The 19,820-nt window shown below is 35.1% G+C and overlaps 3 protein-coding genes across 10 annotated transcripts in view; 1 reads left to right on the top strand and 2 right to left on the bottom strand.

Annotated features, from left to right (window-relative positions):
* Window positions 1-325: 325 nt before the first annotated feature.
* On the bottom strand, window positions 326-8,278 carry LOC143344075 (pancreatic triacylglycerol lipase). Its single transcript, XM_076769745.1, has 7 exons — window positions 8,120-8,278; window positions 7,835-7,937; window positions 4,439-4,587; window positions 2,525-2,770; window positions 2,105-2,311; window positions 1,677-1,833; window positions 326-713 (listed from the first exon to the last, which is right to left on the bottom strand). Exons 1-7 carry the CDS (start codon window positions 8,166-8,168, stop codon window positions 656-658), a joined length of 969 nt encoding a protein of 322 aa, XP_076625860.1. The 5' UTR covers window positions 8,169-8,278; the 3' UTR covers window positions 326-655.
* Window positions 8,279-10,292: 2,014 nt separating this feature from the next.
* Window positions 10,293-12,061, top strand: Cdk7 (Cyclin-dependent kinase 7). Its single transcript, XM_076762792.1, has 5 exons — window positions 10,293-10,498; window positions 10,559-10,618; window positions 10,698-10,806; window positions 10,885-11,330; window positions 11,412-12,061. Exons 1-5 carry the CDS (start codon window positions 10,445-10,447, stop codon window positions 11,757-11,759), a joined length of 1,017 nt encoding a protein of 338 aa, XP_076618907.1. The 5' UTR covers window positions 10,293-10,444; the 3' UTR covers window positions 11,760-12,061.
* Window positions 12,062-14,890: 2,829 nt separating this feature from the next.
* Atp8b (ATPase phospholipid transporting 8B) overlaps window positions 14,891-19,820 on the bottom strand; it is a 106,583-nt gene continuing 101,653 nt past the window's right edge. For 7 of the 8 annotated variants that reach the window (XM_076762367.1, XM_076762392.1, XM_076762400.1 and 4 more), the window contains one exon: window positions 14,891-19,655. In XM_076762367.1, the coding sequence (XP_076618482.1) occupies window positions 19,239-19,655 (417 nt within the window). In that variant the 3' untranslated portion in view covers window positions 14,891-19,238. The remainder of the gene's footprint in view (window positions 19,656-19,820) is intronic. The other variant, XM_076762376.1, reaches the window with a different exon arrangement.

The raw sequence follows: 19,820 nt of genomic DNA, 5'->3' as shown, positions 1-19,820 counted from the left end.
CCAGATAATTGCACTATTAACAACAACGTCAAGTACGCTCGATTCATCGTGTAAAAATTGTTTCTTCAAGGGGTGCTTTTTGCGCGACATTTGTACAGTCTTGCGCAAATATCTCTTCATCGATATTACATTACGACTTGGTATTGTAATTTCTATCTTTGTTAATCGCAGTCTGGATGAATTATTAGGTAACGGATTAATTTTATATCGGTTAAACGATATAAAAGAGGGGGTAGGATTATCCAATGGACGACATATGCCGTGACTCGTTGCTTTCAGTATTCGCGATAAAAGATTCAGCACGTCGAATAACGTATCAGACAAGTTTCGAGGTAACCAATAAAACATTTATTTTATTTTTCATTTACAAGGGCACGGGAACGAGAACAAAGGTATTATCTAACCGTGCTATTTTAATTAATATAATTTGTACTTTCTATGGGCGTGCACGATAATACAGCATCGCCTTGCCGCAAGCTTCGATCCTCGTTCGGAGTATGTTGTTTCAAATAAAGCATCGAATGAAACTGCTCGCGCCTGCATAAATAAAGTAACTTATAAATGACTAGTACGGATCGTTTTATGTCGCGAGAACACGATCGCCACCACACAGTCGTTTAAAACGTCGGGCTTCCCATCGTCGTCGCGAAGCGTTTTACTCTATCGCGAACGGGGGTGCGTCGTTCGTCGCCAAATAAAATTTTCCCCGCAACCTGTAACAAGGAAAAATGAACACAAAGTCATTGTATCTGTCTGCCACATTCTATTGGATACACCGACTGGATGGTTTCATGGATTACGAAAATGAGTCAAGAAACTTGAAAGATCTGTTAGATTGCATATGGAATACAAAGTATACAGGGTGTTCGGTCACCCCTAGGAAAAATTTTAATAGGAGATTCTAGAGGCCAAAATAAGACGAAGTTAATAACTTTTTAACAAAGCCTCCATCAACAAATTAGTATTCCTGATTTTCGTCTTATTTTGACCTCTAGAATCTCCCATTAAAATTTTTCCCAGAGGTGGCCGAACACCTTGGATAAAAAATTATTGACTTGGGTTTGTAATTACTGTCAATATATAATTGAAAATAGATCACAGATCATAGCTATGTACACTAAGAGTTGTCATGTTGGATGACCAACACGACCATACAAACACCACTCACATCACAAACATTACTCATCCAAACACCCTAATCACGATTTCTAATCCTTCCACACTGTCCCTTGACCATCGTCCCTACCTCTACCTATCTCCAGCAATAGCATAAAGCTTGCAATATTGAAGAATTGTCAGAAAGAGTCTAGTACTTAGTCGACCTGATACAAGTTGTACGAGTTTCTTAAGAAAATAAAGTGTTGTCAATTCTACTGGAATCCAACAGTCATTTACATTTGCTCTTCATTAAAGATGTGTTTTATTCATTTCAGATGGTCAATATGGAACATGACGAGGAAAAATGAAGAAGAATAGGGGATGAACTTTTTTGATATGAAACTATCATGAAACATTGGGGTCGGTGAAATGGTATCGTTGAATACAATGTCAAGTGTATATGAATATATGTTTACAGATATGAATAATGAAGTGTTTGCGATTTTAAGGTGTGGATCATATATTTGCAACGGAACGTTTGGGCCATCCTGTCGAAGAAAGAAGAGAAACTATCTTACGACGTGGACGCGTACTCTCCCATCAACACGACTGGATTGTAATCGCAGTGTCCATCTTCGTACTTCTCCCAATTATCGCAGGTCCTCGCCTTGAATCCAGCCGTGCTTCCTATGCTTTCTGTCATGAATTGGTGCGCCCTCGAGTGACTGCAATAAGCTGACAAACGATTCGACGTTATTAAATTTTGATTAAGATTGCAAGCGGATAAAAAGTTATTCGTACTGCATTTTCTCAGAAACCCCCCGCAGAAGAACGATATTTTCTATTTAAGATTGAAATGTACAGTGATATTAGGAATCGGTCGATTAGTCTTACCAAATAGTATAGGAGTCACGCTCGAATGTAGTTTAGTTAATCCCGATATACTTTCGGCATCGACGAGTAGATCGTACGATATTAATAAGGAAAGTACGCGTATAAAACTTACTCGTGGTCGGTACGAACGAGCATCCAGGCTGTGGAAACTTTCCGTTGTTGGGATAAAAGTCAGCATGACCCAGTGGAGCCAAGAATCCGAAGGCGGATCCGCTCGTATGAATCACATCCACGAATTGCGCATCGGTTGGATCTAATCTGAATTCCGGGTCAACAATTCCAGAAATCGTCTCGAACAGGGGACTCGCCGGATCTAGGCCTGCGCGTGATACCGCGTGATCGTTAAAACGAAACGAATAATATCGTGAACGATGAGCCGATAAAGTGGCGAACAAAAATCTAAAGTAACGTTTGGTAGTTAATCACGAGGTAAGCCATGCTGTTTCGTGGCGTTTTACGGAACTAACGTTCAATTTTACACTCTCTGGTTGCGATTATCCACTGTCGTCGATCGGTTATTAGAATAGCGCACCTGTTATTCTGCCGACGCGACCGTCCAAATAAGCGCCAGCGAATCCCGCCACGTGCGAGCCCAAACTGTGGCCGCTGATGTGGACGTCTTTGTACTCGAGGTTCGACTCGCGGTTCAGGAACTCCAAAAAGTCGCCCAAAAACTCGCCCACGCGTCGCGTGTTGTTCGCTGCTATCGGGTAGATATCCAGCGCCAAGGTGCCCCATCCCACGACGATCACGTTCACGTCTTCGTAAAGCAGATACGCTGTAATTGCACGCGCGATCGTTAGGAACTTTGTAACTCTAAGCACCTAGAATTATTCTTTGAGACTCGGGGATCGCGACACTGCGTGCAAATGTAAGTAAACAATATTCTTCTGCACGATGATTAATTTAATTGCACGCGTATCCATTCAAATTTCACGTTTAATTGTTTACATTGGGGGGAAACGAAGCCCCCCCAATGGACAAATTGTTATCCCCTCTTTTTAGAATCTTTTATAGAATCATCCCCTATCGATTATAACATTTTTTAATTATTTTAACTCCGAGAAAACCCTCTGCTTTCGGATACCCAAGAATTTTTTTTAAGTTTCATTTTCGCTAAGGAGCAAATAAATATACGAAGTTTTAGCGGTTTGGCCACCCATTGATTTTACGCTGGAACATCAAGGTCGAACGCTGCACGGTTTCGAAGATTAAAGAGTTAATGTTAATCGAGAGAAGTTTAAATGTCAAAGTAAATCTTTGGATTCTGTGTGCCATCTTTTTGTAAACAATTAAAAGCATAGCGCCGCGTTATCCGGCGCGAAAATGTTGTCTTATCGCGGCAAGGAAAATAGCCTTATTTTGTTCGATAGATAACAATGTTAAGACAAAACCGAGCGCCTATAGGCGCCGGTAACATAGTACGAGAGATTATGGCGGGCGTCTGTACTACAGACTCTGTAGGCGCCGATAGCATTGACGGGGTTAAATTCACTGAAACATCATAGTTCTAATTATATTTACTACGAAGTATGTAAACTGCCACCGATATCGCGCACGACAGCGACGAGAAATGTCAATAATCGTCCACGCGTATAAATAAATCTGTACGCGACGGTGTTTTCTTTTTTTATTTTTTAAACTTTTTAATTTTATTTCTCCGAATCGTCGATATTTTTGGATTTGCTCGACGATAACGGGAGTCGAAAATGTATTTTTAGAACTTTTATTTACCCGCCTGACCGACCGTTTGTTCCGCCATAACTCGGAAACAGCTCGATTTCAAAATTTAGGAAATAGGCTATTTTATACACTGTGCGTTCGTTAGCGATGAAATATATATAAAAAAAAAAGAATTTTCCTAATTTTTATTTAATCAGCGAAGATTCGAACGATTCTTTTCAACGGATTCCAACGAAATAAAATAAAATAATCGTTAAAATATCGTCCGTTTGACGGAGAATCGAAGGGCGTCTTAAGGGTTTCGGAGCGTGGTTTTGCATGAAAATTTCTCAATGTTACGTCAGGAGCTGAACGCGCGCGAGCGAAAACTTTTTAAATGATCAATTAACTCGCTATCGCGCTGACCCTTGAACCTGGCGATGTCGATTCCGTGTTTACCGAAACGGATTGACCCTGATTGTAATTAAATTTCACTCGTTTCGCTCTGCCGTCGACATTTCTAGAAATGCGCTCTCGAAAGTCGGCTTTTTTCCCTCGTTTTGTCCGCGCGACGCCTGCCTCCGTCTATCGCAGAGTTCCTCGACGTTAATTACACGTAGAATCGAGCGAATCTTATTCATATATAGCGATACGAAATTGTAGATTCGTCAAGATGTCTGCTGAAAAAATTCTACGTTAGTCTATGAACGAATTAAAAATGTACGCGTTGCTCGTGGCTGAAATTTGTTAAAAAAATCCCAGAAAGAAAGACGTGGTTGCGTACCGTCTATCAAACCTCGTACCCAGGCTTCGTTTCCGGTGTCGCTGTATCCGTGAATGATGAATTTGGTCGGGCGACTTTCGTTGAAGTGGGACGCGTAGAGGACCTCGGTATTGTTTAAAAACAATTGCTCCTCACCGAATGGATTCTCCCTGTTAAATGATTACAAAATTAAATTCGATATCGAACGTTTCCCTGTTACGAAATCGATGGTATCGTTGCGTCGAAACTGAACGAATTATTTAGTGATAAAAAAAACAATTCTTCTTAAAGGAATAACAGGAAGATTCGTTGTTTATTATTTACAGATCCGATAGAAATTGCTTCATGGACAATATGGCGTTAAGAGACTATTTAATATTTAAGAAAAGCAAAGGTCTAACTCCAGTTTACGGTGGATCCTCCAGGGCTCTGGTACCCAGGGGTGTGAAGGAGTGAGTAATAGGTTCATTTGCATAGTTTAAAAAACCTCATCATGGGTCATGGAGACCTGATCGTGTTGTTAATTTATAGACCCGACTAGAACGAAAAGAATCGAAGAGGAAACGACGTTTTTAGAGGCAATTAATTAATTATATTTGGGGTCGGGGCCCAAGTACCCATTGCTGATAAATTTTGGATCATGGGACTTCCTGGTGTAGCTGTTTATTCTCTAATTATGTGTGATTAGGTGATCTTTGGAATTTTGTGGTTGCAGGACTGCAAAAGCCTTGATGATACTCAACATTTGAATGGAATTTGATGGGTGTAGAGAAGAGAAAGAAGGAGAAGCTTGCTATAGTGGACTAATTAGTAAAATTCATCAATAAGGTTCTACTAGGCCCTGCCTTAAACAACAGGATATTGAACAATCAATCAAGGAACGTATATATAGAAACGGAGGGTCGATCGAGCACTTGCGAGAACGTCCCTCTGGTGGCGAGTAGAGAAAGTGACGCCACAATCTTATTTATGAACATATTTAAAAACTTATAATATCTCTTTTCTTTTTAAGATTCTCTTTCTATCCTGAGTGCTCCGTTACCTTAAATTGTATATTTTTTATTATATTATCGATATGGAACCTGCACCAAAAAGGGTCGTAAAAAAGAGTTCAAAATATTTACGTTTGACGCAAGTCTATACTCAAGGCGCCACAAATTCGTCGCTAATTGATTATTAAATCATTGCTCGCTTCTAATTCAAGAATTAAACAGTGTTAACAATTTTCTTTAGGGCCCCCGAAAATATTAAAGAATCACGAAAAAGCTGTCAAACTGAGACAGAGTATGTTATATCATCGGGAGAGATTTACAAGAGATAGCTAGACAAAAGTGTCGCTAAAATTGTCGATCCCGGGCCACTGCGTGGCGCCTCGTTTTTCCCCCGTCTTCGATCGGTTCGATCGTCAGCAGTAAGGCAAAGGCGGTAAGAAAAAGGAAAAAGAAAAGGAGGCGCGTCCGCGATATTCACGCATCGATGATAGTCAGTGGAGCGTCAGCGCTGAGAATAGAATTGGCTGGCTTGTTGATTGCACGTATCGTTAAAAAAATTGATGCATCGTTTACGAACGCGGACGATAAACGGTTTGCTCTGCACGGGCGAAAAATTCGCAGCACGGATCGCTCCGTTGCCAAGGAGAAGCGCGAATTTTCTTCGACGCGCGGAACTGTCCGTCTCTCGCTTTCGAACGTGAACGAGACTTTTTAATCGACTGGCAAAGAAACGTTCCTGGTCCAATATTGAAACATTACAAACGTTAAAAAATTGAAGGCCACCTTCGTTTCTCGGAAAATAATATAAATATGCACAATTGATATACACTGTCCTATCGATCATAAAAAATCACACTTTTTCCTCTGATTTTATCTGATCATAATAGTTTTCGAAAAAATCGCTAGTAATAGCGTGAACACATCTACCCTTTGGGTAACTTAAATATTTCTTTAAAATGACACTCCTCGTTTTATGGATTGAAAGATCCAGATACGCGTATATTCATTTCTTTGATGTTTTTGAACGATTCTCCATAGAATTTTTCAATATAAGATATAATAATTTTTGTCGTTAAACAAGTCCTTTTGTAAATATAAGTAATAGCCATTTTCTTGTGTATGGTTGTTTTTAATTTATTCGGTTTCAGGTGCATGATTACGCTTTGAAGAATCGTGGGAACAAACGATGTTGAAAAAAAACATTCAGTATTTATGTGATAGTACAAATCACACTGAGTAAAAAAGCCTTGGCAAACGTAGGTCGAAAGCTCAATTCTGAGATATAAAAATTGTCTTTTGACACCTTTGCGTTTGGATGCAAATTACTGAAGATAATTGTTAATTTATATGAAATACACAAGATTTTTAATACGATATTTTTTTTATGTTAAAACTCCTCGTAAAATAATATTACGTTTATTTCGTACGATAATAGTGGAAATAGGTAAACATTATATTATATTACGATTTATCTTAATACAGAAAATGAAATTATAATAGACACACTGCCACGGATACGAGTTCAAGGCCAAGTTCGCCAAGTTCAAAGTTTTCGAGTTCACGTAATCTGAGATCTGTAAGAGCAACTATAAAACAACATACATGCGTGGTATTTAAATCTGATGATGATTTCGATGGATCCGAAGATGAACTTTGCCAACCAAAACCGAACGAAATTATATAACGATCTGTTACTACAGTTTATGAAGAAAAAGATCTAGGTATAGTTACATATGCATAAGAGCATTTATGAATATTAGTTATTCGAAACAAAATTTGTTAAATAAATCGTAAATTGAATTTTACGTAAGAGAGGCATAAACATTTCCTCTGTCTTCTCTAATAAAAATATCGTGTTGTTTATATCATTACGATCTTCAATTAAAATAGTATTGAAACGACGTATAGGAAAATACTGCGACTTAATTCGTCTCTGTTAATTATGATTAATAATATTCTTTGATTACATCATATATTGTAATAGCTTCTAATATCTTACTACGTACAAATAATATATCTCAAACTTTCTGTGATCGTATACATTTCTATATTTCTATTTAACGCAGTTCATAATTTTCCTTTTGTTTTCAATATTTAAAAACAATCGTGTACTTATGGTTGATACGTAACTTTTAAAATAAACTTGTAATAGAAACCGAAATAGCTCCATTAATTATATTAATAAGCCGAATATACTTGTAATCACTTGTGTCTTATTCTTACATTTTACAAGCTTCCTATCGAGTTGAATTTGCCGCCAAACATTGGTCCGTGTTCCATTTAAAAAGCACCCGTCCAGTGTCGTGGGCCTCTCATTAGAAGAGGAGGCACGCGGTGCTCGAGTGTCAAACACGCAGTATCTCTCGCGATTTTCGTTCGAATTTGAGACTCGGGACGATCAACGAAACGTCCACGTTATACGTACCTGGTGTACAAGTTGAACGTGGCTGGTTCGCGGGCAGTTTTGAACACGGACTTGATGACCGTCTCCACATCGTTCAGCAGCGTGTTCTGCGGATACGAGTACGCTGGAACCACGGGAAACAAAAATTTGTTGAGATAAAAACGCGCACCTCGAGCCGGAAAAATGGACGCACTTCGTCGCGAATTCGTGAAGAAGGAAAAGGGAAAAGGTGCACTGAACGTCGGGGGATCACTTTAGTGTCCGTTGTTGACACCGGGGCAAGGATTCGCGTGACCTTCGTTTTACCTGACGCGAGAACAATCGCCAGAAGGATGAGAGTCTCGGCTGGTGACATGTCTCTCCGCGCGATACCGCTCGCCGTTGCACTGGATTTACTACTGCAGCCGGCTTAACGGCGGTGTACCATTCATCCTACGCGATTTCTCGCCTTTGATGTTAGATAAGCCTGCCGGCCACGCTTGTTTGTTTAATTTAATTACGACGGACGAGTCGCTGAACAGTGACAGCAAGTTTGGAGACCCACCACACAGAGTGTCGCGCACCGGTTTGCTCGGATAGCCTATTTTTTAAATATATTATTTGTAAAGTGAAAGACGACTTTTTTTATTGTTTCCATCGTTTCTGTACCTAAAAATTGAAATTATATAGAGTTTAATAGGAATCCCATGAATAAATATAAGATATAGAATTTACAATTTTTCAGATTTCTGATATTTGGTACGTCTGCCATTGCTTCTTAGGACTTAAAAAATCCGACGAGGGAGCGAGTTATACAGCGAGTACGGAATTTTTTTTTAGAAAATGGGTAGGATTTCGGGGGTATGTCTAATGACAAAAAGAGATTGTAATTGAGCCTCGCAACAGAAAATAATTTTTTCAGAACGATTTGAAATTTTTTAATTTTGTCGAAAAATTTCACACCTTCTCGAATTAAATCGATCGAATTTGTCGATGTACAAATTTGTATATCGCAAGAAAACATTGTTTTACGAATTAAATTTTACGAGTCCTCCAAATCTCTGACGAAACATTTTGTCGGTTTTCATCCAGGAACGTATTTTCGTTGTTCTAACGGAATTTGCGTACGAAGATTTGATGTATATTAATTTTGCAACGTTGTTGATACACAATATATATTTAAAAAAGACGCCTCGTGAACGTCGATAAATTTAGAAAGTGTAATCGGTATTAGATAGCAAAGTCCTCTCCTTCCTCCCTCATTATCGTAACCGCTGTCACCATTTCTTTTTGTCGTTTAACGCTCGTGCAACGGTGGTACAACGATTACTATACTTTCCCTCAGTCATTTTTATCGCGTTTTATAATAACTGATCGAAAAAAAGAATTCAATTATAACACACGATAGTACGCACAATATGAAATACGAAATGTGATACTTATGATAAAGTTAGGGATTTTATTACAGCGTACTATACAGAGATGCTAGATTCAACACCCGGTGCCCTACTCACACATACCAGATCACGCGTACGTGACCTCGTAGAGTTTCAGAAAGTCGACAAAGGCAAACTGATACATGCTCTCTTTTTCGTGGAATAGTTCGTTACCTTCAACGCTAGATGGCGCTTATTTATCGACCTCAGGCCCTCTGGTGCTAAAACGCCCAAGTTTGTCGTGGAATAGTTCGTATCATCCACGCTAGATGGATTTCTCGACAATCTTAGGCGTTTTAGCACCAGAGGGCCTGAGGTCGGTAAATAAGCGCCATCTAGCGTTGAAGGTAACGAACTATTCCACGACAAACTTGGGCGTTTTAGCACCAGAGGGTTTGAGGTCGAAAAATAAGCACCATCTATCGTTGAAAATAACGTACTATTCCACGATAAACTTGAGCGGCTCTCTCGACTTCCACGAGAAGAATCGAGAAAGAGAAATATAACGGATATTATCTTAGAAGTATAGGGTAAAAGACCCAATTACTGTCACCCAAACAATCAACTTTGATAATATTGCACAATTCTTTTTATTTCTTTATCGAAAGTATATCGAAATTCATACTACACATGATAGTAATTTAAAAGTGCGTCGAACACTTGTACTAATCATTGTCACCCAAATATTAAAGAAACTTGATCGATCGTATGACTATTGTTATTTTCTATAATGCTCACATAATCTAAAAATCCCATATTTTATTAATTTTATACTTCATATAACTATAATAATAGCATTTCTTTTAGTATCGTATTCCTTTCAGTAATAAGATCGTTGTTTTTACTCTGCTAATTGACTTTTGTATGCAACCTCGTAAGGTTCATTACTGATTGGTAATATTTGTCATGTTTATATATTTACACAATATTTATACGTTCATTGAGTAAAATTCTAATACATTTAATTTTGTTTTGAGCATCTATATAATGACGTATTAACACGTGCCTAAGCACGTGCGAACTATCAAATATTTCGAGGTTAGCAAATAGTACACTGCAAGCTTTAAAGGTGTACGTTTCGTTTTGAATTTTCTTGGAGGAAATGTTCCTCCAAAATTGATATAAAATAGGCTTAGTATATGAAATTTCTTCAATTAAATAATTAACGAAATTTTAAACGAATTTTGAACGTAGAAATATCATATAATCGGTAGAGATGACTGAAAAATTACGAAGATATGAGAAAATTGATTTCCTGGGCGAGGGACAGGTTAGTTTATACTCAGCGTCCTTTTTAACGTTACCGATATACCAAAGTGTATTATTTTAGTTCGCCACTGTTTATAAAGCCAAAGATATCGAAACGTCCAAAATCGTTGCTGTGAAAAAGGTTTGGTAGATACTTTCGTATTAACAACGAAAATGTTTTTAATACGGCACAATATGTCATTTACGTGTCTTAATGTTAGATCAAAGTCGGAAGCCGCGCGGAAGCTAGGGATGGAATAAATAGAACTGCACTGAGAGAAATTAAATTGTTACAAGAACTGAAGCACGATAATGTGATCGGTTTGATAGGTATGCGATCGTATATATTCATTGCAATATTTAAGATTTTTCCGTCTTGATCTTTACCTTTTGATATTAACATTTTAGATGTTTTCGGCCACAAATCGAACGTATCGCTGGTGTTTGACTTCATGGACACCGATTTGGAGATAATAATAAAAGACAGCAATATTGTTCTAACCGCTGCAAACATCAAGGCTTACATGATTCAAACTCTTCAAGGATTGGACTACCTTCACTTCAATTGGATACTTCATAGGGATCTGAAACCAAATAATTTACTTGTTAACGCAGAAGGTGTTTTGAAAATTGGGGATTTTGGTTTGGCCAAATTCTTTGGTTCGCCGAATAGATTGAATACGCATCAAGTGGTGACAAGATGGTACAGGTCACCGGAATTGTTATATGGTGCAAGGCTATATGGAACTGGGATTGATATGTGGGCAATTGGTTGTATATTGGCTGAACTATTGTTACGTGTGCCATTTTTACCTGGGGAATCTGATCTGGATCAGCTCACTAGAATATTTCAGGTATTAAAGATTAGATGCAATTACAAGTAAAAATATTTATTGTTTTACATTTTATTTTTTATTTCAATCTATGATTTTCAGACATTGGGTACACCCACAGAGGAGACATGGCCAGGAATGACAGAACTACCAGATTTCATTCAGTTTAAACCATTTCCTGGAACACCATTAAAACATATATTTACCGCTGCTGGGGATGATCTGTTAGACTTAATTGCTAGCTTTCTAAATGTAAACCCCTTGGAAAGATGTACATGCGATCAGGCGCTTCAGATGCCATACTTTAGTAATAAGCCAGCACCAACTCCTGGACCTAAACTACCCCTTCCGACGACCGTCAAACGGCAACCGGAGGAAAAGCCAAGTTTGAAAAGGAAACTACTGGAATCGATGGACGGCGCTTCGCTTGCGAAAAGATTACAGTTTTAACTATAATTTTAATTAGAGTTAATTGTAAATTATAGAAAACAATTTAGTATCGTTATGAATGTTATTATTTTTACAATGAATTATTGTCGTGTATAATCGAAAGAATCAGAGAGAGATAACAATTGTTTAATTTATATAAATATATAGTGTACCGATGACTTGAGATTGTAAGATACATTAACAAAACTATTTACAGTAAATCTGAGATCATGTACAATAATGAAATCAATAATGTATTTTTGTTACGAGATTATTACGTAAATAATAAAAATTAAATGTAAAATTCGTTTTGGATATAAAAATATATTGATATTGTATATTATATACATTACATATCCTCAATGCACATTGTTTAATCCGTGGTGCGTACAGAAAATCGTGAAAGGACGGAAAATGTCATAGGTTGAAATAATAATACATTTCTGGAAAATACAATATTATGCTGCATTATTTTTATTAACTTAAAAACTAGTAAGAAACGTTTGAATTTGTGAACAATTTCGTAACTGTCAAAATATTGAATTTCGGTAGCGTAAAAGAGGTGGACTCGCAGATAACAAAATTATTAAAACTGTAATCGCATTTCGCAGCGTTTCTTTTTTTGCAGCAGCAAGGTTAATCATTCCGTTCCCATAATAAGTACAAACATTACCGAATTTGTCTCGATTCTATCCGCGTTGTTCCGTCGACCCTTCCTTTTCGTGGGGAAAAGTATAGATTATAAACGATATGTTTTGCAAATATATCGGGGTATGGGTGAATTCATTATGAAAAAATAAATCGAAAATGTGCAATAACGATTTTTTGTTTACGGCTTCGTTTTCGAGAAAATTACATTTTTTCGCGTTCACGTACATTTGTACGTTCGATCTAATCGATTGCATTATAATAGCATTCGATTATCTTATTCCTGTGACCAACCTTGACCTTGTACCAACTTTGTTCTGCGTGAACAATTGCAAGAAAAAATTATGCAGACACGTAAGTATGGACTCGACATTTATTGTCCTCCATTTATACAGGGTGTTCGGCCACCCCTGGGAAAAATTTTAATGGGAGATTCGAGGGGCCAAAATAAGACGAAAATCAAGAATACCAATTTGTCGATGGAGGCTTCGTTAAAAAGTTATTATCAATTAAATTCAAAAATTTCAAATCGTTCTGAAAAAATTATTTTCGGTTGTGGGGGTCAATTACAATAATTTTTGGTCATTAGACATACCCTCGAAATCCTACCCACTTTCGATAAAAAAATTCGAGAAGGTGTGAAATTTTTCGACAAAATTAAAAAATTTCAAATCGTTCAGGAAAAATTTTTTCCGGTTACGGGGGTCGATTACGATCATTTTTGGTCATTACACATACCTCCGAATTCCTACGCATTTTCGAGAAAAAAATTCCTTACCGAAAATCTAATTAGGCGCCTAAATTTTTCGACGAAAAAAAAAAATTTCAAATCATTCTGGAAAAATTATTTTCGGTTGCGGGGGTCGATTACAATCATTTTGGGTGAATAGACATAACCCCGAAATCTTGTGCATTTTCGAGAAAAAAATTCAGTATGGTCGGAACTTTAAACGTTAATAACTTTTGAACGAAGCCTCCATCAACAAATTGGTATTCTTGATTTTCGTCTTATTTTGGCCTCCAGAATCCCCCGTTACAATTTTTCTCAGGGGTGGCCGAACACCTTATTATATATTAAAATTCTGCAATATAGTATTAATTACGATCATTCGTAATGCCATCAGAATACTGACATAGTACAACCCAGTTTGATGGGAAGTGATATATGTGTGTACATGGAAAATTTTCCAACATTTTATGGAAAACGAAACGGTAAACAAAAAATTATTCTATATTTACGATTTATTTATTCATACGGAATCCACACATGCTCGGTTATACTACCTGAACCGATACACCCTGTATATTCTTTTATAATCTCTTTTTAATTTGATGATGATTTCGCTCATCTCTGATGAACTTGCAAAATGGTGTTACCTATACGAGTTCATGACTGACTTGTACATACCTTTTTAATTAGTTTCTACTAATATCCGTGCACGACTTCAATATACATGTAACTATTACACATATACATAAACCTAATCAATACTGATGGGTAACAAAAACGTAATACAATTTAGCAAAGATACAAATTATATAAATTTAATATCAATGCACATATCAACATGAGTTGCTACCTCCGAACTCCGTGAAAATATTGTTTCGTCTTGGAGCAAGTTAAAAGAACAGAATAGATCTCATATTTAAATATACCACATAATACAGTAACAAAATTTGTTATACTGTACATGTAGTTACGCTAAAAGCACAACTTAAGACGACATGTGCATTTAAATACTGAAGCAACATTTAATATCTTTTTTTTTTCCCGTATTGTTTGTTAGATCTTGACATAGAGATGCAAAGCTGGGGGCTCTATGTGAACAAAACATGACAATTTTAAGGTAAGATATGTTAGAAGATTACTATGTTAAACGTACGATAGATCGATTTACACGATTCGTAAACCATAAAATCAAGTCCCAATATCGTATTAGGTTAAAATCTCAATTCAGAATTTTTTTTTACTTGGAAAAAAATTAAAACAGCTGTATAAATGCCTGAAAGTAAATCATTTTCTTTTTAACTGTAAGTAATCTCCTAAAGCACCTTAGAATATACAAATGATAAATTCATTTCTACCATATTGTACTGTGGTCCCTCTTATTCAGATTGAACTATAAGTAATAACTATGTAACACTGTTTTTTAATACGTGATCAACAATCATTATTCTGAAAAGAATGTACCGATGTTTTTCGTGCTCAAACGAGACAGCAGAACCGTCGTCACCATTATAATTGTCAATTGAAATGATAATGCAAAAAATGTGAGAAAAATTTTGGGATTAAATGAAAAAATATACTTCTATTTTTATAATCCGATTAAAAGGAAATTCTACAAAAGAAAAAACAAATTTTACAGAATTCGACTTTTCAATGGCATATAAGGTACTAATATTTTACTATGTTTTTTTTTTTTTTTTTTTTTTTTTTTACAACATTAATCTGTTTTTTCGTGCGAGTTATTTACACATAAAAAATAATACACTTAAGAAGTAGATTTTACTGTACACGATATATACTTAAAGCAATATTTAGATTTACAAAATTGATATTACACAGAGTGTAGTATAAAACCAGAAAACATTGTTTAGCACGATTTACAAAAAAGTAAATCGTTCTTTCGTATCGACGTGTTTCATTGAAAGTACAAATGAAAACTTCTTTCTATCGTTTTGTGACAATGTGTTAATACATAACTGAATATATTTGAGCGTGACAACTGTAGAAATTGCAAAGAAATAATGTCAATTGATCGATTAATACATTGCTCGATAACGTAATCCATTTAAAGTCACCACCGCTTTAAATGTAACATAATAATTAATAGATTTAATGATTTTTGTGTTTGTACACACTACCTCCCTATCCTGCGTGCACTTTGTAAGGAACATTGTATTCGATAACATTAGCGTTTTTATTTTGCCCTTCTGCATGGCCCTACATGTTTAACATGCTTGTAAAACTTTCCTTAATCCTGTAGGGCTCAGATTTTAGATAGGATGCATCGTTCAATACATAAAAGTAGGATATATTAGAAATAGTACATAGGACATAGTATCATAAAAAAAACAAAATTTTTCGCTCTATATATGTATACATATACATATAAATGTTAAAGAAATCAAATTTAAACACAATTAGTAGAATGTATTTTAAATGGGAAATATCAAATCAAGACGTAGATATTATCAATTACACTTTTATACTTTTTAATTGTTGATATTATTGTCTTATATTAGCATCCCATGAAGGAAACGTACTTGAAATTGCTTTAAAGGGTTATTCACTGGACATGAAATGCAATGAAGATTTAACAATTGTACGTGTTTACGAGTACAACAGTTTTTTGTCCTTTAAGTTATACTATGTCCTAAGCAAATATTTTTAAGCAGTAATTGATGCGCAGTCTATAGAGCACATGCAGCAGACAATTTGCTCTCGCATTTTGTTTCTAGACATTTGATTCAGTATTTAAAGTAACATATGTAACAACTTATGCAACCAACAACATGTTATGACTACCTTATAATGCTTATATTTCTTAATTTCTTATTTTTTACATTAAGTCAATATTTACCAAGATCTTTAAACAATATCAGTACATTTCGTTTTGCAGACTAATAAATTCTCTAATGTCTCAAATTATAAAATTAAAAATAATTTATAGTAACGTAAGTAGTTCGTAGAAGCTGTACTTTAATACATACTATTTGAATTTCTTTCAATATAAATGTAACATTGTAGGTAATGTCACTTCATATTATTTAAAAATCATGGCATCCCGATTCTAGGACAAGGATGTTATTTGCAAATGAAAATGAAATTATATCCATTTAGGGATTTAAAATAAGTAATACATACATTATGATATAGCTGTCCGTAATAATAATATCACATCTCCAAATACTACTTAGCAAGAAGTGTTACAAAATAAATGTATATATAAATCAGTTTAGACGAAAAATATAGACGGTGCACTTTCTAGGTAACTAGAATCTTTTTTTTTTTTTTTTGAGTGTAGAGAAGAATATGTTCACAATTTCTCGAACATGGATACTTTTAGCACGATACAGTTTGCTTCCAATATTGAAGATGATTTCACAATTTTGTTTTATAAATATTTGTAAAATTATTCTTCAGTCCATTCATATCATTATTGAAAGTCCAACTTTTATTATACAAAATTCAGTTAATACCTCGATTCTTGATCGACAAATCTCACTCTAGAAACACATAAATTTCATTCTGGAAAAAATAAATGAAAGAAAACCAATATTTCGGTAAGGATAGACGCGAATTCATTGAGATTATAAAAAAACACTTTTCTATCTTTTCGACATTTCTGCGTTGAATAAGGAGAAGATAAAAACGCAGAAGTCTATTTGTTTGAATTTTTTTCTCTGCATTCATGACTTTGGATCGGTACATATTATGATATAAACGGAGTTTACACATAAACATTTCTATTCGAAAGAAACAAAGAACTAAATTGACGTAAGAGCAATAACAAAGAGTTCGAGACAGACATATGCAGTTGGCGGGTACCGTGCGTGGACATACGGACTTTTCTCTGAAAATCGACGGGTGTATTATTAAATTCCTGCGATGCGTACAATTTCTATAAACAATAAATATAAGCTGCAATGCCCGCAGACATGATATTCGATGTCTCTGACTGATAAAAAGCAATGATGTCGTATGCTTGCCCCCCGCCCGTATGTACCCCATCGACTTAACAGAGAAAACTCCCTTGTGTTCTCACACGATGTCCAACGACTGCAAAGGATCAACGTATGATCAATAAAGAAGGAAATACAACTGCAGATATAACATACGCCATATTGCATAAACATAAACGAATCATTGCAATGTGAAACACTCTGTGTAGCTTCTTGATTAGGCACAATGTTTGAAAGCAATAAATTCCTATGTCTCTGTTTAAATAAAAAAAGTCCTTTGTGGAACACACTTTCCCAATACAGACTATATCTCCCTAGAATTCATTGTAATATTAAAAGTAGAAATACATTTTTCATTGTTGCTACTGTTTTTTTATTTTATCATATTATATATATATATATTATATAATATATATATATATATATATATTCAGTAGTCAGTCCAAGGCAAACATTATCCGCAGTAGTATAATATAATATAGCTACTATTTTCGTATCTTTTTAAATTGATCTACCTATATATTACTTTCTTTTAAAAAATGTATACTTAACATTTAATATAATATATATATATATACATATATATGCGTGTACATATATGTATATAATATATATCTCTTTAAAATATTTACAGTCAATGCTATGATACAGTAATTTTAATTGTTTCTTGTATTCATACTTTATAAAGGCAATTATCATCATAACTATAATCCTTATTTATGTATTTATATATAGTATATCATGTAAACATGTTTTTACAGTAACCATGTTTATATTAGGACTGTATATAATACAAGTAGGGATATTATACGATCTTTTGACACCTCTACACATATGTATGTACACAGGGAGTGTCATGATCATACAAATTATATTTTATCTCATTATTGCGTAATATTTTGATGCCAATTTTTTAAATAAAGAATATGTGTTCACTTAAAGAGTAAAACAACTGGCTTATAAAGAAAAGACTATAAGTCTAAATAAAGCTAGTTTCAACATCCGGCTGGACATAGCGAATACGTTAGAAAATCAATCGAAGATCGAAGAATTTAAAGCATTATTTCAACCTGCGTTCCTTTGATTTAGATCTCTACATATATCTTTAAATATCCCAAATATAGCGTAAAAAGCAATATATTAGTCCACCATTACTATAGACCTTATTAAACTAACACTTTTATACGCAATAATACAAGTAACAAAAATTGATCGATTGCAATCATTGGCCAAACTAATTAATTATAAACAGGAAATAAACAGCTGAGTTTTTACGTTTTACTAACCTTCCAAATTTCAAACATATTTGTTTTCTGGTTTCTTTGCATGTACGAAGTAAAAATGTATCATCATAAATCAACCTGTGCATGTTTATTCATGTGCACTATTCGAGAGTTCGTCAGAGATCATTATTAAGAGCTCGATAAATTTTTTATATCCGAGATCGTTTGTCATTCTAGACTCTTGTAACACAGTATGAACGTAACGCAGTAAATTAGAATAATTTATTTGATACATTCTTTTTTATACACGATGAAATAAACAATCTATCTAAGGAGAGTTAGATTTTAAGTTTTGCCTTTGAGCAAACTCGTAAAATTTATGTAAATTCAAAAGTTAACGGAATCGTAGATTTTTAAGGTAAATGAAATACGATTTAGTATCTCAGTAAGAGTCTAGAGCAATGATCGATCTTGTAGAAAATGCATCTTATTAAAATGATTATTAACTAACAATAATTTTTGGTGAAAAAAAAAAAAGAAGAAACAATACTCTTCAGTAGTTACTAGGTGTGTAGAATTTCTTACGCAAACCATTAATACTTTATTGTCTTATGAAATTCGATTACTTAAATTTTTGTAAGCATCAATACAAAAAGAGTTGAATCTAATAAAGCTGGCAAACAGTTTTTTTTTTATCTACTGCGATGCATGTACACGAAGCTTTCTGCGTGTCGCGTACGATGGTAAAAGATTGCACAAAAAAAAAAAAAAAAAACGAAACTCGACGCCTAATCGTATTTAGAAAATCTGTTCGGGTATTTAACGTAAAAATTCGATTGCAAAAATTTTAGTAATTCTGTTGTATAATGCTGCTATATAGCTTAGCAAACCATTCATCCGAAATTCAATAGATGGTGGAAAGACTTACAATATAATGTCCAGATTATAGGTTAATAGTATCCAGTGTGTGCGAATTTTTTGATGCATTGTCCTTTGGTGACGTGGTAGCAACACTAACTTGTTTGCTGGTATTGTTCGTAAACGGCATGGCAAACTTGAAATCTGCACCGTTTGGTAATTTACGCATAATCTTCCCGGACGTAATGAGCCTGCCAAAACCTTCTTGATGCGCAAAAGCGTATCCAGAACGAAGAGATCGTCGCGTCCGTCTCGTAGACGGTGTACGAAGTATGTCTTGACTTTGGCGGGAACGTAGTTGCGCCAACCTCTGCTTAAGCCTAACTCTATCAGACAAAGTTGGCCTAACATCTATGAAGAAGAATCTCCACGACAGTACAGGTATTACCAATATGATACACGAAATGACTGCCGTAAACCAAAACGTTGCTTCGGACATAGCCTGGAATTAAATATATCTGCGTTAGCGTTACACGCAATGCACTCCGGGACAAAAGGGTAGCACAAATTAAGATTTCCATAATTCTAATTTGTTTTTAATAAAATGTGTATTTCAACCAGTTTTTGATACAAAACTATAGAAAATGTAAGATGTGCTATCTTTTTG

Source organism: Colletes latitarsis, chromosome 1, assembly GCF_051014445.1.
Source record: "Colletes latitarsis isolate SP2378_abdomen chromosome 1, iyColLati1, whole genome shotgun sequence".
Taxonomy (NCBI): domain Eukaryota; kingdom Metazoa; phylum Arthropoda; class Insecta; order Hymenoptera; family Colletidae; genus Colletes; species Colletes latitarsis.
This window is presented reverse-complemented; position numbering and strand designations above follow the sequence as displayed.

Excerpts from the sequence above, each read along its gene's own strand:
- LOC143344075 (XM_076769745.1), bottom strand. The coding sequence starts at position 8,168 with ATGTCACCAGCCGAGACTCTCATCCTTCTGGCGATTGTTCTCGCGTCA. Across the intron at positions 7,938-8,119 it reads GGCGATTGTTCTCGCGTCAG|CGTACTCGTATCCGCAGAAC; the intron begins GTAAAACGAAGG and ends CCGTGGTTCCAG. Across the intron at positions 4,588-7,834 it reads ACGTTCAACTTGTACACCAG|GGAGAATCCATTCGGTGAGG; the intron begins GTACGTATAACG and ends ATCATTTAACAG.
- Cdk7 (XM_076762792.1), top strand. The coding sequence starts at position 10,445 with ATGACTGAAAAATTACGAAGATATGAGAAAATTGATTTCCTGGGCGAG. Across the intron at positions 10,807-10,884 it reads TAATGTGATCGGTTTGATAG|ATGTTTTCGGCCACAAATCG; the intron begins GTATGCGATCGT and ends TTAACATTTTAG. Across the intron at positions 11,331-11,411 it reads AGCTCACTAGAATATTTCAG|ACATTGGGTACACCCACAGA; the intron begins GTATTAAAGATT and ends TATGATTTTCAG.